Genomic DNA, 25,915 nt, shown 5'->3' with positions numbered 1-25,915 from the left:
GTTAGGAATGCTAGATCAAGCTGATAGGTTGAAGATAGGCTAGTGACTGGACTGAGCACGCTCTTGAAAGCCCAGAAAGAGTGACAGAGAGAAAGAGGAGCAAAAAGACAGAAGATCCTCCAGACAACATGGGAAAAAGACAGGCTCCAGATATTAGGTAACTAGAGGGAAATTGTGAATATCAGACATGAGCAATCACATCCAGACTGGGCTTCCTGCATCCAGTCCCTATTATATGATGCTCTTGAAAAGAAAATATTTTTGCTCTCAAGATAAATAATTTGTATAAACTATCACTGAGTCAGGGAGCACAGTGGCATTCGCTTTCCTTTCAGACCTGTTCCACTCATTATCTACTATATCATTTATATCCTGTATTATATTTACTAACTTGAAATATAAGGAAATTCTTCATGGCTTTGAATAAGACATCCTTTTGAGAATATGATTAGAGATATGGCCCCTTTTCCTAGATAAATCTCCCTGTGCACATATCATTTCGAGTGCTCCACTGCAAGCTGATCCTCCAAAGATACCAGGGACTCCAACTTAGAATCCCAGGACAAGTTTATACCCAGAGTTTTTAATACTCACACATTAACTCCATGAAGGCCAGGCCTTCCCTTTTCAACATGTATTTCACATGTGCAAGGTATACAGTATTCATGAAACATGCTGATGATTGATGATTGTATTTTTCTTTGTTTTAATTTCAGGTCATAATAATGGTGCCTTACTATGACTGCTATGAGCCCATGATAAAGATGGCAGGAGCCACTCCTGTGTTTATTCCCCTGAGATCTGTAAGTTTGCTATTCATATGCTTGGAGGATTTTTTTTTTAGTATCAGTTACTTTGATGAAGTTTGTGAGTCTTAGAATTAATGCACTAAGATGAACCACAGAACCTTCTATTAGCCTTGCTGTCTCACATGTTAACCACTTGTAGCTGGATCCAGGAAAGGAAGAGAAGTGCTTTAACAGCTACTATGTTGACAGGGTCCATTTTTCCATTCAACAGGTATAAGTGTGAGACTTAAGTCCTCAGGAATTCTCACATTAGAACTAATGTTCTTTCTTCTCACTGTCTTTGCCAGTCATTCATTTAGTTACTTTTGCCATGCCTATCTCTGATTTTTTTCCTTATTAGGTAACTTCTATGTAAGCCAGCAAACATTAATTACTTTGTTTAAATCACATCTTCATTCTTTGTGCTTAGAAACCTGTTGCTGGAAAGAAATGGTCTAGTTCTGATTGGACCTTAGATCCTCAAGAACTGGAAAGTAAATTTAATTCGAAAACCAAAGCCATTATACTCAATACTCCACATAATCCCCTTGGCAAGGTAAGCAAATCTCTTACCTCTTTATACCGTCTTTGTCTTACTGTTTTCTCCTATATTGACTAGTAATCGGTTGTGTTCTTTCCTTGAATATGTATAGGTGTATACCAGAGAGGAGCTCCAACTAATTGCGGACCTTTGTATCAAATATGACACACTGTGCATCAGTGACGAGGTTTATGAGTGGCTGGTATATACAGGAAACAAGCACATAAAAATAGGTACTCATTATTACTCTGTCCACACATCTAAATGTGCTTGGCACATGAATATCAACTGATTAGACAAGACCCCAGGCAGTTTTAAAACAGTCTTTGTAATGAGTATCTGCCTGCATGAACATCTAAAATTGGATGAGTGGTGTTGACTGAGTTAAAGAATCATTTGAAGGACAAGTAGTACACATTTAGAAGAGATACTGAATTGCGCTATAAACTGTGATCCCAGCAGAGGAATTCCTTTGCCTATATTTATGGCTTCTTACCCCAAATCCTGCCATCCTTTGAGATATAAGGCCCTAGGTATGTCACTTTTCCTGACAGGTTCGGGACTGTTGGTACTGAGCAAGTTGCCAAAATGCTAAGGCAACAGAAAAGAAATAGTAGGGACAGTAGGTAACACTGGGTCTTTGCCTGGGATTTTTGCCATTGTTTATGGGTTATCTCGCACATCAGTGTCTTCTGGAGTGGCCCACACTTTGCACTCCCATTCTGAAACTCTTGGGGATTTTTTTTTTTCCTAACAAGAACCTGACAATTAGAAATTAATATCATAATTTGTTTTCATAATCCTTAACATTCACTGTCAGATAAATGATAGCCATCACCCCCACACTTAAGAAAACTGTGGAAGAAAATTTCCTCTATCTCAGGTTCCATTTAAAAATTACTCCAGGAAGTAGCGCTGTGGCTCAAGTGGTGGTAGAGTGCTAGCACTGAGCTGAAGAGCTCAGGTACAGCAGCAGGACCAGAGTTTAAGCACCACAACCAACATTAACAACAAAAAAATTACTCCAACATGATAAATTAATTTCTATGTAGCAATATGTATTCCAAAAGATTATTATGATTATTTTAAGTGATCACAAAATTTATTGTTTCAATGTATGAATTACAAACTCTCCAAAGTTGCGTATAATTATTTGCTAAAGATTTGGAAGACGTATTTTAACTGAACTATTTTTAGCTATTATAACATCCCATTAAGTGAAAACAAGCATTAAAAAACCCAAAATACAGTTTACTAGATAATAATTTAGATGAGTTAGTCTGTTAGCATTAAAAGAAAGTCTGTCAGCTGAGCACCTGTGGCTCATGCCTGAAATCCTAACTACTCAGAAGGTTGAGATCTGAGGATCACAGTTTGAAGTCAGCCTGGGCAGGAAAGATTGTGAAGCTCTTATTTCCAATTAACCACCAAAATCCAGAAGTGGAATTTTGGCTCAAATAGAGTGCCAGGCTTGAGTGGAAAATGGTAAGCAACAGAGGCCAGGCCTTGAGTCTAAGCTCCAGTACTGGTGCAAACAGGAAAAAGTCTCTCAACTACAATGGTCTATTAGTGAAAGACACAAAAGGCCAGCTCCTCAATTTGCAAAGCTGGGTGACCCTTTTCTAATGTTAATGCAATGAAACTATAGATCTAGCCACATATCCTGAAGTTAGTGGCCTGTTCATGTTGCCAGCCGAACAACACCATGCTGCACTCTCCCGTCTGTCATTGCTCTCCTTTCCATCTGATTTCTACTGAAATCTCAGTCACCTGTGAATAATCATTAGCGCTGCTGGGGCATAACTGTCATAGCTGAAAACTACAAAAGCCAATTGCTTTCTAGATGTCACTGCAACTTAAAATATAATGGTTGTAGTTTTTCTAAAATCATCAGAACTAAAAAGTTTTTCTTAGGGTTTGTTTTTTTTGTTTTATTTTTCTGGCTGGTTGCCTTGGGTTTTGCGTGCAAATGACCTTCACATGCATAGTTCTCTGTGATCATCTCTTGTGCTTTTCTGTCTCCATGATTGAAAGAACATACCCATTTTCCATATTTTAACATTATCTAAGGTTGTTTTTTAATGAAATGTTCCTCTTGGATCAGATTCTTAATTCAAATTATATTTCATTTTCAACCAGATCATATTTAGTTTATATGAAACTTATATTTCCTAAAATGATATTTCAGTCGACAAAAGAAAACTTTCTCTCCTTGCCCATCTATCTACTAATACATGGTTATTTGTCAAATTAGTAAGCTATTGTAAGCTATTCTGCTTATTTTGGGGGGGGGGGAGGGAAGGCATCTACTTTTATATGGCTAAAATTAGTCACTGACAAATCACTTAGCTCTTCATTTAAGTACTATGATTAGATTTGACATTTTGTTGAGTGACACCTGTGTTTGATGTTTAATTTGTGGTACAGGGTGAAAACATGCAAGAACTGCATTAGTTCCTCAGGGTAATTCTACTTTCAAGACTTTGTTTCTAAGTGCCGTTTTCCTGATAGACCTTGTTGATTCAGGGTATATATCATTATTTTAATATATTCCTCATTGTTCACCATTCAGACTTGGGTTAGATGGAAAAGAGGAGCAGATGCCATGTTCCTTTGTGAAAAAGGACACATCTCAAAACTAAAAAGGATGTAATAACATCAAATAATGTTCTTCTTTACAAATGATCCTTCTGAATATTTTCATTTATCTTTTCTGTTTTTGTTGTGTTCCACAGAGAATGCAAGTCTAACCTTTATAACTTATGTAGTTTTCCTTCAGCTACAAATAATGGTAGGTGTTTACTGTAAACTGAAATTAATTTTGCATCGCTTTAGAACTTTCTTTAGCTGCTTCACAGAGTGGTAGACACTTTACTTCCTATGAGCTTATTATAAGAAAAAAGATGCTCAGACCTGCAGAGGTGAGCATTTATTGTCCCAATTTGGATATGAACACTTGGAACAAAACAAAAGTCCCTGCTATGCCACTGAAAACAAGTTAAAAGATGTGAGATTTTATCTTAAGAACTTTATAACCAGTGTCTCATGCCTATAATCCTAGCTTCTCGGGAGGTTGAGATCTTAGGATTGTCATTCCAAGCCAGCCCCTGGGCAGGGAAGTCCATGAGACCCTTACCTCCAATTAACCACCAAAAGGCTAGAAATGGAGCTGTGGCTCAAGTGGTAGATCACTAGCCTTGAGCAAAAAAGCTCAGGGACAGCATCCAGGCCCAGTTCAAGCCCCAGGACTGGAACCAAAATAAATAAATAAGGAGTAAGAAAGTCAGTATTGGCTGGGCACAGTGACTCAAACCTATAATCATATCAACGTGGGAAACCAAGATCAAGAGATTGAGGTTCAAACCAGCCCAGTGATAAAGTTTCTGAGACTCCATTTCAATCAGTGGCACACACATATCTACCCAGCAACAAAGAGAAGTACAAGTAGAGGATCACAGTGCTGGCTGGTCAGAGCAGAAGGTGAGACTGTATCTAAAAAATAACTAAAGTCAGTAGTGGATATCGATTAAAGAGCACACTGGACATTGACGAAAGTGAACTATACATCTCATGGTTAGAGATGGGAGAGAGGGAACAGACAACACTATGCAAAAGAAAATGTACTTATTACCTGATTAGAACAACAATGAAATGGCCAATGGGCTGGGCATTGGTGGCTGACACCTGTAATCCTGGCAACTCAGGAGAGTGAGATCTGAGGATTTTATGCCAAAACCAGCCCAGGCAGGAAATTCTGTGAGACACTTATCGCCAATGAACCTCCAGAAAACTGGAAGTGGTGCTGTGGTTCAAAGTGGTAGAGCCCTTCCCTTGAGCAGAATTGCTCATGAACAGCGCCCAGGCCCTGAGTTCAAGCCCCATGACTGACAAAACAAACAAACAAAAACAATTAAAGGATTTGGAAAAAAAATGATGTTAAGTGAAGTGTCAACTCCAAAGAGACAACGGATGCATGTGTTCTTATATGGAAGCATGAATTAATTTATAAATGTATACGGGGTGAGTATGCAAGGGAACATTAACTGAAGTATAGTATATTTGGGGAAAATTCAAATTCCTTGGAAAGGCTAACCTACAGCCCAACAAAATAAACACAGGAACCAGGCACTGGAAAGATGGGAGGTAGGGTCAAGGGGAAGGTAGGTGAACAATGACAAAAGGGTATAGTCATAACATAGGATTTTTCAGCTCAGCAAAGTTGTAAACCAAGCACACACTGATTGCTGGGCCACCCCCTCTGGTTTAGCTAATTCAGTAGGTCTGGAGTAAGGCCCTGAGTGCAATTTGCCTTTCTTAGGAATTCCCCAGTGGTATCTTACTAGTGTGGGATCACACTGTAAGAGTCACTGCTCTAGAAAGCATAACTTGTTTAAAAAAAAAACTCAATAAATGAACAGAATAGAAGGAGCTATACAATAGTCAGGACAGCCAAAGCCAGCCCACAGGACAGGCTCCGAGAGCAGCCACTGCTGGAGCTCGGCTCTGGATGCCATTTGAATGCCCAGAGCACTGCCTGCTGGGGCCTCTGCCCCTGCTGCCCCTGGAAGTAATTTTCCCAATCAAAAAAAAATTATTCAATTGATTTTCATATTACTTTTGCACACTACTGAAGTATTTTAAAGTATTGTGACATTTTCAGCTCAGTTTGGGCTTAAAATTCTAGTATCTTAACCTAATACAGCTATAGTACAATTAATATGCTTGTTTTATTTTAATTTCTGTACTTGGGTTATGTTTTTAGATTGTATTACATGTATATTGATTAGAAAACAATTATTTAAGTGTATGTCTTCCACTTTTTTTGTCCCGTTTTAGCCACTTTTCCAGGTATGTGGGAGAGAACAGTAATGATTGGCAGTGCTGGGAAGACTTTCAGTGTGACTGGCTGGAAGGTAAGGAGAGCTGGAAGCTGGTGGTTGCTGAGCATGTGGCTCAGTAGGAAGGCAGGTACTTAACATGTGAGAAGCATTGGGTTTGATGGTCAGCGCCCACCTCACCACAAAAGAGGGGGAAGAAACAAATGGCTTAAAAATGAACACCTGTGTTATCTTTTGCCATGTTACATGTTTCATGTGCATACATGCTCCATTTATACATGCTTTTAATCGTCGGTTACTTCTTGACCTATTCAGCTTTTATGTTGAGCTTCATCCTTCTTAAGACCTGGTAATTCAGGAGTAAGAAACCTTCAATAGTTGTTTTTTTTAATAAGTAATCAACTAATGATACCTTTCCTTTGCAAAGGGTTTTCAGATTATTACTTATTAGTATAAAAGGAGAACATAATAGCTAAATTCTGGCTCTATATGCCAGACTCTAGATGTCTACCTGTGTAAATTCATTTCCTTCTCATAACTATTTTCTAAGGTTAGGTACTGTTTTGCCTGCTTTACAGATTATGGAACTAAAACATAGAAAAATAAAATATCATGCTTGAGATGTCATGACTTTTAAGTTCAAGGCGGCAAGTAGCCTAGCTTCAGAAAGCATTTAACCTCTGTGCCATTTATTACAATAACAATTCATTTGGCTGCAACTTAATTATCTTCCAGCCTCACTTCCACTGAACATGTTGAGATTCTGAGAGTGTTGTGAAGAGGCCTAGAGATTCTGAGTCTATGTGATTTAACTCTGGAGGAATCCTTTTGGCTCTCATACAGAGTGACTTGTGTCTGTAATTCAAACACGCCATGCTGCTACTTCCACCTTCAGAGTATCAGTAGGAGAAAACTATAGTGCACACTTATAACTCCAACACTTCTGAGGCTGAGGCAGGAGGATCAGGAGCCCAAGGTCAGCCTGGGCTACATAGTGTGTGTGAGAGAGAGAGAGAGAGAGAGAGAGAGAGAGAGAGAGAGAGAGAGAGAGAGAGAGAGAGAGAGAGAGAGCAGTTAGTGAATCTTAAGAGAAAAGGCTGAGCTTGCTGACTCCAGTTGGAAACATTGCCCCCCAAAAGAAGAATGTTGAAATGCTTCTGAGTCCACACACTGTCCTGCTTTCATAGTGTGAACATTTCTGAATTGTCTTTATTTAACAATTACATAACTGTGCTCAAGTTTTCTGTGGACTATTAAATTAGGTTGTATTTTTTTAACTACTTTTGTTTTGTTTTTTTTTCTTTTCCCAGCTTGGCTGGTCCATTGGACCTAATCATTTGATAAAGCATTTACAGACAGTACAACAAAACACCGTTTATACTTGTCCAACTCCTTTACAGGTGGGTTTTCTAGCAATTTAGGTTACAGCTTGGTTTATTAGTAACAGGGGGAGTTTTTTATTGTACATTTGAATCGACTTAGTTCATGCTGTCATGTGCTTCTTGAGAGAGTTCTGTAACATATTTGGAAACTTGGAAGAAGACTCTTATCAAGATTGTTTGGTTTGGGGGTTTGGATTGCTTGTTTTATATCAGGTTGTACCTTTGAATATGCATGAATTGTTAGTGGGAAAACCAAGTGCTTCAAAAACTCTCTAGAAGACAATGGCACCACTTAGCAAAATTAGATGTTCTGGGTCTATGAAACAACAAGCTGTCTTTTGAGAATTTACCCTAGATCTATGCTGAGAGATAGTTGGAGTGTGGAGGCTTCACCTAATGAATGGATTCATCCACTGAAAAATGTATAATCTGGGCTGGATATGGTCTAGTGGTAGAGTGCTTGCCTCGTATACATGCCCTGGGTTCAATTCCTCAGCATCACATATATAGAAAAAGCCAGAAGGGGAGCTGTGGCCCAAGAGGTACAGTGCTAGCCTTGAGCAAAAAGAAACCAGGGGCAGTGCTCAAGCCCCGAGTTCAAGCCCCAGGACTGACAAAAAAATTATAATCTGATGGCGCCTTTGAAAAGTGGTAGAAACTAGAAAGGCAGAAGTAACTCTCTGAAATATAGCAGACAACATGCCTGCACTAATGCAGCATACACTTTGTATGGAGCACAAGTAATAAATATTTTAATGTAATATGTCAGATGTTAAAGAGATATAAAGGAGAAAAATAAAGTAGGGAAAATGAGAGGTATATGATGGACATATGATAGGGTAATCTTTGAAAGCCTTGCTAAGAAGATAACATTTGTGCAGCAGCTGGAAGGTTTAGCTCATGTACTTAGCTAGTGAAGACCCTTGTGAATTGAAATAGCAGTTAAGTGCAAAGGTCCATAGTAGATAGTACGGATAACATGTATATATCATTGAATAGCACAGAGGCTGGAATGAGATGATCAGGTGATAAGAGTAGGAGGAGCAAAGGTCAGAAAGTTAGCTAGGAGGCAGATCCAGCTGGGCAAAGTAGGTCACTGTTAGATTGATATAGGAAGTTATGGGAAAGTTTTGATAACAAGAATTGCATGGTCTTCCTTGTGTTATCAATGATATCTTGTTCTTATTAAGTGAAGAAACCTGTACAGAGGTCCAGGAGAGAAATGCCAATGGGCTGAACCAATATGAGGATGACAGAAGTGTTGATGAGTGAGTGGATTCTCGATATATGTTGAAGGTTAAGGCAAAATCTTTGTGGATAGACTGAATACAGGGTTTTAGGGAATAGAGTGGCCTAGAGTAATATTTTAGCTTCAGTGGACATTTATATCTCTGCACTTCAAATTTTTTAGGGCTATGCCTTCAGTATAGTGAATGCCCTAGTTGCTAAGGCAGAGATAGAAGTGAGACTGAAACCACTTTTTCTGAGCCATCCCTTTCTTCATTTCAGCAAGGTGCCCTGTTTGGCCTTCTATTTGAAGACTGACCTCTGGTTTCTTGGTCTTGGGGAACAATATTAATTGTTTTACTGCTAAATTATTTTGCCATAAAGATTTCTCTGTGATCCTGGCCTCTGTTTTCTCTTTCTCATCTGTAGTCATACTGCGTCTCCTGCTATTCATCAGCCACATTGTCTTCTATCAGTTCTTCTGAAAGAATAAATTATACCCTGGTTTTTGCCTTTGATTTGTTTCTGTCTTACCGCTGCCCCCCACTTCCAGTATAATGCTCATTGAAAGATCCAGGCAAACAGGGACAATGCCTATCTTGTTTGCTTTTCTATTTTCATCTCTTATCTGAATGCCAGACTTAACATAGGTATTTGGTATGTATTTATTGAGCAAATAAATTTTTTCCATTAGTTCTCATCATCTCTTGTTTCTAATCAATTACTTGGTAACTAGACCCCTTTGCTTATACCTTAGGTATTCCAAACTCCTGATTATTTCCCTGGCTCTTCTCATTTGCACTGGTACCATTATTTCTTAAGTCATCCCTGTTCGTTGTTTGCCAAGATTCTGCCCTTCTGATTGTGCCATTTTTTTGTTCCTTACAGATGTCGAGATTCTGACTTGTTTAATGTTCCTAACCTGTTACTTTCTGGGACACCTGCATAATCTTTTATGTCTTAGTCCATCCAGGTTGCTGTAACAAAGTACCATATGGATAGCACATAAACAAAAGAAACTTGTTTCTTATTTCCAGTGGCTGTGAAGTCCCAGATCAAGGTTCTAATGGAGTCTTTGTCTCAGGAAAACCTATTTCCTCATGGATATCCACTTTTTCATGGTGGAGCAGAGAGCTATCTATCTTTTACATGAACACTAATAGCATTCCTGGGAACTCTACTGTTCTGAGCTAATTACCTCCCAAATACTCTACCTTCCTAATACCATAACATTGGGGATGAAAGTTTCACCATATGGATTTAAGGAGATTTAATGTCAGGTGCCCTTAATAATATTGACCTTTTTTTTTGGGGGGGGGTGCCCAGTTTTTCTTCTGGCTTCTCTGTCTTACCTGAGGAATGCTGAAAGAGCAACTCATGTGCTCCACACCTTGTAGCCTATTTCACTTAAACTGCCTTCCTGGGTTATAAATGGCTAGAGCAAGAATTTATATTCTGTGGGTACTGAGGGAAGTCATTTCTCTTCTACATGGTGGGTCAGCTTTCATTTCCACCATACCCTGCCTGCTAATGGGGAAAAACTGGCTACTTCACCATTTTTCAAACTTAGATTTAACAAGTCATCCCATTGTTCACCTCAGAAAAAAAAAAACCACAGTATATTTTATTATTAATTAAGCCATCTTTATTTATCAGTTCTTTTTCAGTTTGGATTTTCATGGCTTATTATCAGTTCCTATATTCAATGTAATCATTTACATGGAACTGATTCCTTCATTGTTGTATAGAGTTTAATATAGGTTCACAGGAATCTAACTGTAATTTCTTGAGAGGCCACTTTCCCAGTAATCTTTCATGGTTGACCTATATTTATTATAAATAAATAAACTAGAAAATTAGTAACATCTTATTTCATTTCTTCACTCTTCACTGTTAATGTACAGGAAGCCTTGGCTCAAGCTTTTTGGATTGACATCAAGCGAATGGATGACCCGGAGTGTTACTTTAATTCTTTGCCCAAAGAATTGGAAGTCAAAAGAGATCGGATGGTGCATTTGCTTGAAAGTGTTGGCCTCAAGCCCATAGTTCCCGATGGGGGCTACTTTATCATTGCTGATGTATCTTCACTAGGTTTGTAAAAGTTTTTTATTTTTTCAAATATACAGAAACATACATGTGAAATAGTAGTAGAATTATGTGGAAATATTTGGTGTCAAAGCCTTAGGAGTATTTTCTCTGATACTCTAATAGAAAAGGATGGATTTCCACAATGTCAACCTTTTCTACAATTTCCTTTACTTTAGGACTTTTTCCTGAACTGTGATGGTGGTTAAATGGTTATGGTGTAAGGTATTCTATCAAACAGAATCTGCCATCATTCTGATCTGGTGTATAATTTAAACCTCTGTATGTGAGATAATACATGAAATATCCTTTCTTCACTTGAGTAAAACTTCAGTTTCCTTTGCTTTGATGAATGAAGAAAGGAAGGATGAGAGACTGCAATCCTAAAAATAATAAATATATATATATATGGAAAAATGAAGCGTGGCTAATAGACAGTATGGGTGGAATTGGAAGAGATCAAGGAGAGTGATTAAAGGGATGACATTGTACTCATAACTGTCATGTTGAATTAAAACCCTTTGTACAGCTACTTTCAGATAATGAAAATAAATAAAATATTTTGTTAAGAAGAACAAGATTTCTAGGAATACAGAAGCCATAAGGAAATCTTTTCCATTTTAAAATATATTGAAATAAAATAAACAAGAAGAATAACATGTATCAAAATTCTACTCTATGGGCTGGGGATATAGCCTAGTGGCAAGAGTGCCTGCCTCGGATACACGAGGCCCTAGGTTCGATTCCCCAGCACCACATATACAGAAAAAACGGCCAGAAGCGGCGCTGTGGCTCACGTGGCAGAGTGCTAGCCTTGAGCGGGAAGAAGCCAGGGACAGTGCTCAGGCCCTGAGTCCAAGGCCCAGGACTGGCAAAAAAAAAAAAAAAAAAAAATTCTACTCTATGCCAAGCATGCAGACACCCATTTGTACAGGTATTGTGCAGACAAGGCTTAGAAAGCTTTAAATAACTTGCCTGAAGTAATATGGCTAAATTTAAAATAGTTCTATCTCAGAACATTTCCTATATCTGAACTAATAGATGTAGTTCTGTCAAGTTGAAAAGTTGAGAACATGACAATGGTTTATATATAACTTGTTTTCTTTTAAAATGCTATTAGTTACAATAAATTATATAGCATCATTTATTGGTAGAAATTAGATCTGCTGAAATATAATGTTGTATGTCATTCAACTTGAAAACCTAAAGTTTTTTTAATTTATATACTAGTTTCTAACAATCTAGACAAAGTAAAACAAAGTCCTTTAATAACAAAACACTAATTTTGTTTTTGACCATACATTTCTTAAATAGGAATTCTTTTCTAACATTCTGGCATTTTTGACATTAGCAATTTCTACCTCTTACAATATTTTATTATCATCTTCATCAATTTCAAGGGAAGTAAAGAGTTGAGATTTTCCTATAATTTGGTTCTGAAGTGTTTCTCTGTAGAGCTGCAAGCTGTAGCCCTGCACTGGCCAGTTTGCAGGGGAAGTGGTCATGGATATTTACCTGGTGCCTTGTGTGGAGTATTTCCTTATCCTGGTTAACAGCGTACTTACAGCCTAAGTGTCTGACCTATGACCTGATACTCTCTCACAGGAAATTTGTTTATCCTGGCAGACACCCTTGGAGATCTCCTCTGGCTTGGAGAGCTCTGGCTAGGAAGAGAATCAAATTTGGTTGTGACAATCAGGTCAGCAGAGGCAGCATAACAAAGCCCACATATTATTTATGCATCTAGGAAGATAATCAGATTTGGTTGTGACAATTAGGTCAGCAGAGGCAGCATAACAAAGCCCACATATTATTTATGCATCCCAGAGAAGAAAAGGCCACACTCCTAGCAAGACTGTCAGGAAATAAGGAGCTTTGTGGGATACACACTCAAGTAGTAATGGGAAATTAAAGAGAAAACAAGAAACCTTGCTAAAAGCCTTTATTAGTGCTGGGAAGATATACCTCAGCGAGTTGTAATTAGTGGTTTTAGAATGAGCAGACATGGCTCTGTGGAGTTACAGTCCAGGAGCTTATAAGTGTAGCATAGCTTCTCAGTTCACGAGGAGCATGGGGATTATTGGGCAAATCAAGTAAGTTGTCTTTGGCTGTCCTACAGGGAGATGGTTCCCACCTTGTATTATAAGGTATGTCCTAGGAATGGAGGAGGCAGAGATCTGAAAACTGTGCTGAGATGCCCTAAGCCTTGTTTCTGGTGTAATAGAGTCTAGCTTCTGGTGAGTTTGGTTATCAAGCCAATGTAAAATTACAAGATTTCATTCCATGAAGGCTGGCTCAAACCAAAGCAAGCCTTTCTTTTCATACATTTCTTTATTTGTTCTGAAAGAAAAATGGGCTGTGGTGAACAGAGGCTCTTATAGGCCTATGGCCAGAAAGCTCTATTGGGTAGAAACCTAAGCTCCATCTTTGTATGAATCCCCTTAGTGTGTTTTATGCAGTTTTTCCTACATGGAGCCCAAGTGTGCAGCTCATTTTATAAGATGATAAGAGATAGCGCACAGTTTGTATCACATCTTTGCCTTTGAATCATAAATCCACAAAATTTTTCCATGTGAATTCTTTTGTTTATTAAAGGATAATGGCTTAAGCTTCATATGTTTCCAAGGGGAATTTAAATCTATTCATATAAAATGTACGTATATGGAAATGATGGTATATAAATAAAAAATGATGTCAGAGAAGAGATGGAGGAAGCAGTGTCTTAGTTACCTAGGTTTACACAGCTGTAATTAGTATTAACTGGAGATACTTTGTTATTATTATTCTCTTTAAAGAGTTATTCAAAGGAGTTACATTCAACATATCTGAATATAATGCTTCCTGATCCATGTTACCCCTTTCACCATTCTTCCCAGTCCCTCCCTCCCTACCCCTTCCCTGAAGACTTAAGACTCATGGTAGCAATGGGAATAGAAAAATGGAATCAATTGCTTAATTCTTAGATAAAAACAATTCTTGTCTGGACCCATAGTTCTCTAGATAGTAAATTCTAGAAAGGATTTATTACATCATGACATTGTTACTGAGAGGACAGTAATAACAACTCAGGTTATTCCACTAAGCTCTTCGTTAGCTTCTCATTCATTCTTCACTCAGTCCACCAATACTAGTTTAGGTTCTAGATCTTTGAAGTAGTTTGGCTAAAATATGATGAGAAAGGCTTTTGATTAGGAAAACTCTCCTGCTAATGAGGGAAAGATGTCCCTTCTTTGAAGTCCTCTTTCAGCATGAGGGAAAATGTCAATGACTAACCTATTCCAACACATTGCACTGTATGACCTCTTCAAGATACTAGAGGTTGGTTCTCTCCTGTTGTATTAGCTTTTCTCATTACTGTGACAAAATACCTGACACAAACAACTTAGAGGGGGAATTAATTTATTTTGGCTCAAGGTTTTAGGTGATTGAGTTGGTAGTTATTTGGCTCAGTGTTTCTGGGCCCATAGCAAAACAGACCAAAAGGCAGCAGAAGCATAGGAGGAGCTTTTCTCCTCCTGACTGACAGGAAGCAGAATGGAGACAATGGAGACAGAGGGCTAAACCAAGATTGAACCTAAACAAAGCATTTAAGCAACCTACTTCTTCCAGCTAGGCCTCCAACTCCTAATTTTCACTTCCTCTGAACAATATCATCCTACTTTGATTCCATCAAGAGATTAATTCATTAGGTCACATCCCTCATGACATAATCATCTCTAGAAATTCCCTTACTGACATACTCAAATGTGTCCTTTACTATTCTAAGTGCCTCTCAGTTCAGTGAGATTGACTATCAAGCTTAGTCACACACTTTTACTAAAGACAAAAACAAGAACTTTCACTAGGTAAAAAACTTGAGAATAAAAGTAAACCACAATCCTCATAGAGATTATTTACCTTTATGACCCATAACAGTGGCTCAATGGTTAATATTTATTGAACATTTATGACCTGGTATTATATGAAGAGCCTTACAAATGCCATATTCTTCAGAAAGCCATATGAGATTAGTGCTATCATTCTAATAGATGAGAAATATTAAAGACACAGTCAAATAATTTATGCAAGTTAATCAACTGATGAATAGAACTAGGCTTTGAACTCAGAGGTACACATTCTAACCAGTGAATGTGTGTTTTCTGCTAGCCACTTTTCCAGACCAATATGCTTCATTCTAGGACTTGGAAGAAAAACATTCATATACAGGACAGGACAACAAATAAGGACAGGGTAACAAATATGGAGGTTATTCTTATTGTTCTGCTAAGATTATGAGATTCAAAAGTATGAAAGAGATAGTGGGGATACAAAAGCCAATTTGGATTTTCATAGATGACTTAAATATGCTGGTACATTTGGCTTAAACTACAAAGAATGGCCTTGCTTAGTTTCTTGAGAATCTGTGTCTCAAGAATTTTAAGAAAAATACAGCTGAGTGCCAGTGGCTCATGCAGGTAATCCTAGCTATTCAGATAGCTGTGAATTAAGGATTTTGGCTCAAAGCCAGCCTTAGCAGGAAAATTTATGATATTCTTATTTCCAATGAACCACCCAAACCCATCCAGAAGTGAATCTGTGGCTCAAGTAGTAAGAGGGCTGGTTAAAAAAAAAAAAAGCTAAGAATCAATAGGGAAGGGAAGGAGGGAGAGAAAGAAGGAGAAGAAGGAAAAAAGGAAGGAAGGAAGGAAGGAAGGAAGGAAGGAAGGAAGGAAGGAAGGAAGGAAGGAGAAAGAAATAGATTTCAACTCTAGAGATGAATGGGAGATGGTGGTATGTAATTAGTATTATTATATGGGAATATTTTGTCCTCCTTAAAGCAGGAGAGACTAGAAGAAAATTCATCAAAAAACATATTAGGGGGCTGGGGATATAGCCTAGTGGCAAGAGTGCCTGCCTCAGATACACGAGGCCCTAGGTTCGATTCCCCAGCACCACATATACAGAAAACGGCCAGAAGCGGCGCTGTGGCTCAAGTGGCAGAGTGCTAGCCTTGAGCAGGAAGAAGCCAGGGACAGTGCTCAGGCCCTGAGTCCAAGGCCCAGGACTGGCCAAAAAAAACAAAAACAAAAAAAACATATTAGGACTTGAAAATACACTTTCTTCATTGTCAAGCCTCTTACATTATTAATTTTAAGGGGAAAAAAGCACTAGAAATTAGTGAATAAAAAAATTAACATATAAACTTATGCATGGTGGCACTTGTTTGAACTCAACTCTGAGGAGGCAGAGGCAAGTTCAAGACCAACCTGAAGCTACATAATGAAACACAGAAGGATGAGGAGAAGGAAGAGAAAAATGCGAAGAGGAAGGAAGAGGCAGAGGGAGGTGGAGGGAAAGAATATCTACTTCAATCTATACTAAGTAAATTGTATATTGTGATTTATGTGAATTAAAGTACTCATCAGAATTAGTTGTTTGGGGCATTCTGAAAGGTCTGAGTGTAAATCAATAAATTAGAACAATGTAAAATACAGAGAAATAATCATGCCCAGACTTTAAAGAAAGATCAGTAAAAAAAAAAAAATAATAAAAAGAATAAGAATATAGAATTAAAGAGATTCTTTCCAAATTAAAATTTAAAACAGTACAATGTATAGAAGCCTAATATATGGAATACTCTACAATAAGTATAACAAGCGATCTACACATTCTCTATTTATAAACAAAGAACAATATTAGTTTACTCATTTAGCAATTATGCTTTTCATTCTTCATGCTAGGAAATAATCAGTGAGTTGAAGATACAACAGGTTGTAAACTGGATACTTTACCTTCATAATCTATTTGGAGATATAAATATTAGTGATGAATAGAGTTTTTTGTTATTTCCTTAATTACTATGGCAGACTTGTGTTTCTGGGTAGAAAGGCTTGTTCATGTGCAGGCGGTGCACAATGACAGTGTGATCAGCTGTCTGTGTGGCATCACCTTAGGCCATCTAGAAATCTCACCCATGAATTTCTCATATTGCACCTCACAAACAGGAGTGGTCTCCTGCACATTCTGTGAGTGTCTTCTGAGAAGGCTCAAGACTAAACCGTTCAAATCAGGAGAAATGTTTGAGTTGCCATAGATGTCACACATGTTTATAAGCACCTAATTTCCATCATTGTTTCAGATGCTGATCTCTCTGATATGAAGAGCAATGAACCTTATGACTATAAATTTGTGAAATGGATGACTAAACACAAGGTAATATTGATGGATTTTGCAGTATAATTTTATATCAAAGAAACTATTCTTTTACCAAAGGAATTTTATTGTTTTATCCAATAAACTTGTCAATGTGCTTTGAAGAATATTAACTATAGTTTTGTTAGATGGTGTTTGTCCTACTTGTACCTGTGGGGGGAGGGGGAGGATTTTGAGAAAACATTTTATTTCCATGGTTTCAAAATTAACATTTCCAGTACAAGTACCTTTCCTATTATATCATTCCTTTTATTTTTCAGAAACTATCTGCCATTCCTGTTTCAGCTTTCTGTAATTCAGAGACAAAATCGCAGTTTGAGAAGTTTGTGCGATTTTGCTTCATTAAAGTAAGTTCTCCTTTCCATTTAGAAATGCATTTATAATATCCTTCCAGTTTATGAACACCTTTTATTTCTTTTTTTATAAAAATCATATGCGGGGGCTGAGAATGTGGCCTAGTGGTAGAGTGCTTGTCTAGTGTACATGAAGCCCTGGGTTTGATTCCTCAGCACCACATATACAGAAAAAGCCAGAAGTGGCACTGTGGCTCAAGTGGTAGAGTGCTAGCCTTGAGCAAAAAGAAGCCAGGGATAGTACTCAGGCCCCAGGACTGGCAAAAAAAATTATATGCATTTTTTAAATATTTAGGCTATTGTCATGAAGTTGTGCATGTAGCAGAAGAAAACTCAGTGTACCTAGAGGGAAGACAACATAAGCCAGACAGACACCTTAGCAAGAAAGTAACAATGTCTAAAATATTATTATCAATTATGAGATGTGAAAACACAAGAAAATGAGGCTAATCATTTTTAAGTATTCAACAAAACCAATCTAAAGATGACCTGAAGGTAGAAATTAACAATTAAGTATTGGAAATATGTTCAGAAAATTAAAGGAAAATATGATCATAATGATTTAACCCAAGAATTAGAATCCTAAAAAGAAGCCATGGAAATTCAATAAATTAAATGTATAATTGCTATGACAAAAGATTCCTGAGGTGTAGCGGAGGATAGGGGAGGGGTTCAACTTGCATATAGATCCAGAGTAATTACCCAATTGAAAATCCAAGGCAGATAAGCCTGATGGACAGACACTTCATATGTCACTAATGTAAGCTTAGCACCGCAGCCTACTTTGGCACCGTGTTCTGCCTCGTTTTCACATCACTGGCCTGGAGCTCTGGCTCATGGAGACATCCTCTTGCTACATATAGCTAGCTTAGGACTCCATCAAATGCCAAAGCTTGTTTTCTACTGAATAGCTTTTGGTTTTGTGCCATTGTAAGGTAAAGAATCATAACTTGAGCTACCAAAAGTCAGGGACCGTGTTTACAAATATATTATTTGAGACTATCAACAGAATTAGAAGAAGAACAAAGAAACACTGGATTGCAGTGTTAAAATAAACACAACCCTCCTTTATTCTCTTCTTGGAAATTGTTCAGAAACAATTCCCAAGTTTAATTCTGAATATCTCACAAATGCCCCAGTGTCTGAAGAAAGGGGTGCGGGGAGATCAGGTGACCATAGAGGGAAGGTACTTACAAAGGACTCTACTTCTCTGTCTTCAAATCACAGACTAAGCCCACATTTTGCATAATCATTGCCACCATAAACAATAGGTTCTGCCAATGACCTGAATTTGCTGAGGGAGGAAATAAGGAAGAAGCCTACAGTCATGTCATCTAAGCCTGTGTGAGGCGAGTGGAAAGGAAACAGGTTAGCTGTAGATTGCCTCATTCATCTGTAATATTGTGGCTAACATTGTGTGGAAGCATTGTGGACATATTCAATTAGAGACAGCCCATTAATTAGTAGGGAACAAAGTCTAAAAGCCTAGCTTCTACATTAGTTGCATTAAAATGTACTGTGAGCCTGGAAACATGTCTACTGTCTCCTAGCACTGCTTCACATATATATAGAAGTAGGCAAATCTATCTTCAATCATAAATGGGCAGCAGATCACACACTCATACCCAGAAGCAGTGTACATTGGAAGCTTGCCAAGGGAATTCAACCAACAGTGTTTCATAATCAAAAAGGAACCAGCTCCGAATCTTTAAAAGGACACAATGACACTAGGTGTCAGTGGTATATGCCTGTAATCCTAGATACTCAGGAGGCTGAAACCTGGAGGATCAAATGTCAAAGCCAATCCAGGAAGAAAAGGCAGCAAGACTCTACCTCCAACTAACCAGCACAAAGATTGGCTGGAGGCTCAAGTGGTAGTGCACCAGCCATAAGCGAAAAAGCTGAGCAAGAGCAAGCGGCTTTGAGTTCAAGCTCTGGTTCAGGGGAATACCTTGTCTCAAGAAAAGTTGAGGAACAGAGATATATCTGGGATACTAGGCTTCAAATATAAAGAAACAGTTCTGCAGGCATCTAGACAAAATGATAAAGATGTTACCAGGGGCAGGGCAAGGGGAACCAGTGTAACCTGTGATTCCCACATCAACACTCAATTGTGGATGACAGCTTCGCCAACAGCCGAAAGTTCTTAGAGAACTAACACACCTATCTGCACCTCTAAGAAAGGCTAAAGTAATGGAAAGCTAAAGAAAGCAGCTGAGTTCAGTATACAATGAAACTATCAAAGGCAAAAAAGCTCCTACAATGCTATGCATAAAATCCTCAGTAGCTGTCAAAGTTATGAAAAGATGCTCAAACTCACGATAAAATTAATGAAAATTAAAACTGCAGTAATATTTTATTTCATGTATTAGATAGGTAGGCAACATCCAAAATAGCTAAAGAGTTTTATAACACACTCTCCCACTTTGAGTGTAGGGTATATGTGTAAAATTTCTACTGTGGTTAGTTTGAAAGTTTCCATCCAAATGTAAATTTGCATACCTTTAGAGCCAACAATTTTACATCTAGGACTTTTCCCCTATGGATTTTCTTGGATAGTTTAAATGACTTATAGTGAAAGTTCTTCAATGGAGCATTGTTTCTACATTGCAAGATTTCAACTAATCATTCTTCAGTGTTCTGGCTTGACACATTTCAAGAAATACATGAACCAACTCCCTTTTAGTGGTAGAGCATAAGCAAAGACCCAATGGTTTCTATGCACACAGCATGGTGGCTCATGCTTTTTCTTTTTCTTCCTTTTTTTTCTGGTGGTACTTGAATTTAAAATCATGGCATCAAGCTCACTCAGCTTTCTTTGCTCGGCTTGTGCTCTACTACTTGAGCCACACCTTTCATTCCTTTTTTTGCCGGTTATTTTCAAATAGGATCTCACGCCTTTTGCTTGTGCTGACCTTGGTCCACAGTCCTCCTAGCCTCTCCCTCCTGAGTAGCTGGGATTGAAGGCATTAGCCAGTTGGCTCAAGAGAGTTATGGCCCAAGGCTGGCCCAAACAAAAATTGTCAGACCATCTCTGAAAAATAACCCAGAATAGAAAATCTGGATGTCGGGCTCGGGTCGCCTTCCCTGGCGTGGGGTTCAAGGCTCAGTTCAGTTTCTCACCACTCCCTTTTCTCATCCTCTCTCCTGGTCACCCGTCTGGCAGGTAGGCAGGATGGGGCGGAGGAGTCAGTACTGACCTCACGTGCGGGAGGCCTAACGAGAACGCTTACCCACCTCCTTACCGGTGAAGAAAGCCAGGCATAAGCGAGTCTCGGAGAAGCTTCAAGAGCTATCTGATTTATTAAGGCGGGGACAAGGACTAATGATAGCAAGAGAAGGGAGAAAGCTGACCGGCCAGGACACTGATAGGCTGTAAACCTGTCACATGATCCCCTCATGAGCTAAAGTCACTCGAAAGCGCCGCGCCAGGGAGAGACAGGGAGGCGCCTGGGCTGGCGAGAGAGTTGGGGGCTGGGTGCAAAGCCGGTTCTTCTGGTTCCAGACCCAGAGAACCGTAGCCTGCTTCCACATTCCCCAGGGCTGGGGGAAGGGCGTCAAGTCCCCTGTCAAGTCCAAAGGCTGGATCCCAACATCTGGAGACATGGTTCAAATGGTAGAGCACAAGGGCAAAGCCTTAAGTTCAAACCCCAGTACCACATTCAATATGTTTCAAGAACCTTAAAGAAACTACTTCAGAATGAATTGTCATTCTAATTATTGATGATGTCCTATTACCCCAAGTATGTTATTATATATTCACCATTGGCAAAGACATTTTTCTCCAAGTTGGCATCATCACGAAGTCAGCATTGATAAGTTACTATCCCATCCTGTACTCAGATCCAACCCAAATGATCACTGATCCCATCCTGTCATTTATATAACAAGTAGGTCTAGACAAGAATCTTGCCACTCCATCAGTCTGGGCCAGTTGTTATTTCCCCTTCAATCTGGAATGGTGCTTCTCTTTATCAGTCAATATCCCCAGTTCTGCCACCATCATCTTTTGCTACCCATACCAAACACCCTCCCTTGCCACCCCATTCTGGCTGCAGCATTCCATGCTAGGCTGCCTAGACTTCCAGTTTCCCTAAGTAGATATCCACTTCCTGTAACCCTCCCTATTGGCTTTTGTGCCAAATAATTCTGGTAGAGAGGGAAAGGAGAAAAAAAGAAATAGAAAAGCAGAAGAAAAATTAGAAAGACAGGCTAGATTTTTCAGTGCTTACCCTTTGGTTTAGCTGTAAACCATAGGTACGTCTATCCTTTTCAATAATGTTTTTTTTTTCAGTAATTATAGTGAAATTTTGTTAGGAAAACTCCTATTAAAGTAATGTTTAGAATGAACTGAAATTTCTTGGTTCAGAGCAAAGTATACTAATTAATATATGAAGTTCAGGAATAAGGAAATGAAAGTATAAGCATAATATTTACATTTTTATTATGAGAAGTTTTCTTGGGAGATGGAGGAATTAATAGGGCAAAGTGTGGAGGGGTGGAATAGATTGTTGTTTGGATTTGTTTTGTGTTTGGGGGGATGTGGGTCTGGGTAGATGTGTACTGGGGCTTGAACTCAGGATCTGGGCTCTGTCCCTTCGCTTTTTCACTCAAGGCTATCATTCTATCACTTGAACCATAGCTCCACTTCCAACTTTTTGGTATTTAATTGGAGATAAGAGTCTTATGGACTTCCCTGCCTGGGGCTGGCTTTGAACTGTGTTCTTTAAATCTCAGCCTCCTGAGTAGCTAGGATTATAGACATGAGCCACTGGGGCCTGGCCTGATAATTTTTTTTTTGTCAATTTTAAGCACTTCTGTATTTATTTTTTCTATAATTATGGCTAATCTGACAAACTCTCCTCTCACCTTTTGGTTCTATATTTCCATTTACACTGAAATTTTTTCTTTATCTAAGATAATATTCACTTAAATCTAAATTTAGTACTAATTAATTAAATTTAGTACTAGTATGGTTATCATGTATATTTAAATCTTTATCATGAACTTGTGTTAGTATGTAATGATTACAATTATTTATTTTATTTCCAGAAAGACAGCACGTTGGATGCTGCTGAAGAAATCATCAAAGCATGGAACATACAGAAGTCATGATGTGAGAGGTAGAGGTTAATATAGTTCCACTGATGACTAGTTTGAGATTGTTATTTAGTGCTACCACCTGCTGGAGAAAACATATTTTTGGTAGAGATGAATTTAAATAGCAATTTAAAATTTTCCAAATTTAATCCCATTCCTAAACATAGTCAGGAGACCAAATTTTTAAGCTAGAAAGGTATTAAAAGACCTTCCATAAGCCGTGTGCCAGTGTCTCATGATTGTAATTTTAGCTTTTCAGGAGGCTGAGATGTGAGGATTACTTGATCTCCAATCAAAACCAGCGTGGCAGAAAAATGAGACTCTTACCTCAAAGTAACCAACAAAATCCTGAACAAGGAAGTGAAGCTCAAGTGATAGAGCACCAGCCTCTGCAATAGCAGAAGACCCTTAGTTCAAGCCTAGTAGTGGAACAAAATGATAATAACACAAATACAGTGGTGGTACTCACTAGACACTGTGCTTAAAAAAAAAAACTTCACAACTTGTGGGTGGGGATGGGAGGGAAAAACTGGGAGAAAGTGTGGGAAGGGGAGACATTGTCCAAAAAGAAATGTACTCTTTACCTGACTTATGAACTGTATCTTTATAATAAAAAAATTTGAACAAATAATAATACTTTCCATTATCATTTTATTACAGTAAACATACTGTAATGGGTAAGAACTGTGCTAAATGAATAGACAACCTCTCAGTGGTACAATTTCTAAGTCATTATAAAAAGGAAAAAGAAATATTAAAATGCTGGCAAAATACAACCACACAGATAATGCTAGCTAGTTTTATTTCTTCACTGTGTAAAAAGTTAACCTTCTGACCTATGTCTTTGGTTTATGTGTGCATTTTTAGTCCCTCCCAATGGACCTTGCTCATGGTTTTGCCTCGGTTTCATATGCTATCATCATTTAGGGGTGGCTTTAAGGTCCACATGGGCAATCACAGACAACCTGACATCTTCACCTTGGGTCAATACATACCTCCACTCCACCTCAGCAACCACTCTCTTGGACACACCTTGAGGATGTTTCACTTTTGAGATAATAAACTCATCATCTTATACTGTAATGACCTATCCTTGTTGCTTGCACTCTCCTCCTCTTCCTCCTCCTCCTCTTCCTCTTTTTCTTCCTTCTCTTCCTCATCCTTGTTCCTCTCTTCCTTCCTCCCTCCCTCCTCTTCAACTTCCTCCTCATCTGTTTTTTAAGATGTCATTTTCTTAAACTTAGTACAATTTCAAACCTACTACTCAAAAAATGATCCATAGCTCTGATATCAAAATCAACTAGGATGCTTTATAAAATAAAAAAGTTTGTTCCTTACCTAAGACCTACTTAATGATAATTTCCAGATCTGTCCCTTCTGGGTGATTCTTACACAGGTGAAAGATTGGCACAATCACTGCTGCAATCCAGAGAGCCCTCAATTGTATGCCTTTTCTTTGACTGGCTTAGAATTCATCATCCATCACTTCAGCCAAGATATTTTGCAGTCTTGAATTACTATCCTCTTTTTCTAACTCACTTACCTGGCCCCAAAGAGAAAACAACCCTGAGATTCTGAAGTTGATCCCTGAGCCCCAGTTGCTGAATATTGCTGAAGCATTGCACTACTGGACACATTCTAGCAGCTATGAATTTACATCATTAACCTAAACTAGACCTAATCCTAAACTACACACACACACAGTCTCTAAATTTAAACAGCATTTCTTAATATTCTCCCACTCTGTAATTTAAAAAAAAAAATCTAATCTCTTCTTCTCCCACAACTAAAGCTACCATCAGCAGCACAATTGAATCATTGCAGATGACCTCATCTGCTGCAGCAAAAGGCAAACAGAAGCTCACAGAACTTGTCTTCCTGAAGTCTCTTCAACAAACCTCTACTTACCTGCCTCTGTTCTCATGCTTGCTTCATTTCCTCTGGTTATGTCAGCCCTCAGCCTGTCCAGGGTGCAGGCCAGTGCCAAGTTTCAACTTCTAACTTCTTCCTGCCTCACACTGTTCAATCCATGATCGCTACAGATAAAATGATATTTTTCTAATGCAAATGAAGTTATGATACATAAATTAGTTAAGAATATTTATGTCATAAATTACTGAAAGCCTCATACATGTGGGTATAAAATGAATGAAAGAGAGCTTTCTGTCTAAGTTGAACATTTTAGGAATGATATAGTTTCTATTATAATTATTGATCAAGAATTCAGATTATATTCTGTCACCAAGCCTCATCTCACAGATTTGTTTTCTGTGTGTCAGCATTATTGTCAGTAGTTCCTCCTACACACACACATTCAGGGTAGCAACATAGCTGAAGCAGCTTCTGAATATCATATAGTTATGCGCACACATGCAACAAAAGAAGACACTTTGTTAGAAGCTAACTCAACCACATGGATAAAAGGGTTAGTGAAATGGTTTAGACCAATCTCAGGACAACTCCATACAAATTGCTTTGATTGAACATATGAAGAGAAGAGGAAATGGGTAAGTAAACACCATAAGTAACTAACACTCTTTTTTACTTCCCTCATTGTTGTTCACATGAAGGCCACTCTCCTCATTAGGACTTTTAATACTATATGAAGTGGAGTCTGCTTCCCCTTCCAGATTCATCTTTCCCAGTCATTTATTCCACCTCAAAGATGTAGGCATAGAACTCATTTCAGTTTGTCAACTGATCCCTGGACTCTCCAGCCTCTTTAGCATATGTCATTTCCTGATACTTAAAACGTACTTATCTTAGATCCTATAATGGCTAGTTTTGTATTTCATTTTGGAGAGGGTTGAAATATAAATGAAATTTCAGTCGCACTCAGATATGTCATTAGTCATTATTCTGAATGTTTATGTGAGGATGTTGTTGGATGGGGTTACCATTCAATTTGGTAGGGTTTTGTTTATTTGTGAGCCTAAGTGTGCACTTTATGACTGATTAACATCCTAACCCTGTAAATCATAGATTTTGAGTAAAACAGTATCCTTCAAAATGTGAATCAGTGTTACCTAACAAGGAAAAGGCTTGAATAGAACAAAAGGCTGACCTGGCAAGACAGAACCTTGCAGTAGACTGCTCTCAGACTTGAACTGCTACATCAGTTCTTCCTGGTCTCCAAACCATTGGCTCAGTCTATAGATTTTGTAGTTTTCATAACAAATAATCCAAAACCTTAAAACAAGTCCTTTAAAAATCTATATATCTGTATGACTGTTGGGAGGGGGAAAACAGTAGAGACAAGGTCTGCAAAATAACAAGCTTCTTTTCAAATGGTATTTCCACATGTTTGGGTCAGCGACTTTACATTATGTATCTAAAACCAAACAACTAATAAACAAACATAAAAAGGTCTAGGATAGACCTAACAGTGGATCACAATAGCTCAACAGCT

At 38.3% G+C, this 25,915-nt stretch overlaps 1 protein-coding gene across 3 annotated transcripts in view; it reads left to right on the top strand.

Annotated features, from left to right (window-relative positions):
* Positions 1-22,975, top strand: part of Kyat3 (kynurenine aminotransferase 3) — a 57,506-nt gene extending 34,531 nt beyond the window's left edge. For 2 of the 3 annotated variants that reach the window (XM_048351717.1, XM_048351718.1), the window contains exons 6-14: positions 717-803; positions 1,219-1,344; positions 1,442-1,562; positions 6,166-6,242; positions 7,478-7,567; positions 10,681-10,867; positions 16,980-17,053; positions 17,314-17,400; positions 22,459-22,974. In XM_048351717.1, coding sequence (XP_048207674.1) covers positions 717-803; positions 1,219-1,344; positions 1,442-1,562; positions 6,166-6,242; positions 7,478-7,567; positions 10,681-10,867; positions 16,980-17,053; positions 17,314-17,400; positions 22,459-22,521 — 912 coding nt within the window. In that variant the 3' untranslated portion in view covers positions 22,522-22,974. Of the gene's footprint in view, positions 1-716; positions 804-1,218; positions 1,345-1,441; positions 1,563-6,165; positions 6,243-7,477; positions 7,568-10,680; positions 10,868-16,979; positions 17,054-17,313; positions 17,401-22,458 lie in introns of all 3 variants that reach the window. The other variant, XM_048351719.1, reaches the window with a different exon arrangement.
* Positions 22,976-25,915: the final 2,940 nt, after the last annotated feature.

The sequence above is a fragment of the Perognathus longimembris genome, chromosome 7, assembly GCF_023159225.1.
Source record: "Perognathus longimembris pacificus isolate PPM17 chromosome 7, ASM2315922v1, whole genome shotgun sequence".
NCBI lineage: Eukaryota > Metazoa > Chordata > Mammalia > Rodentia > Heteromyidae > Perognathus > Perognathus longimembris.
The sequence above is the reverse complement of the archived record's forward strand: the minus strand, read 5'-3'. Positions and strand labels throughout refer to the sequence as shown.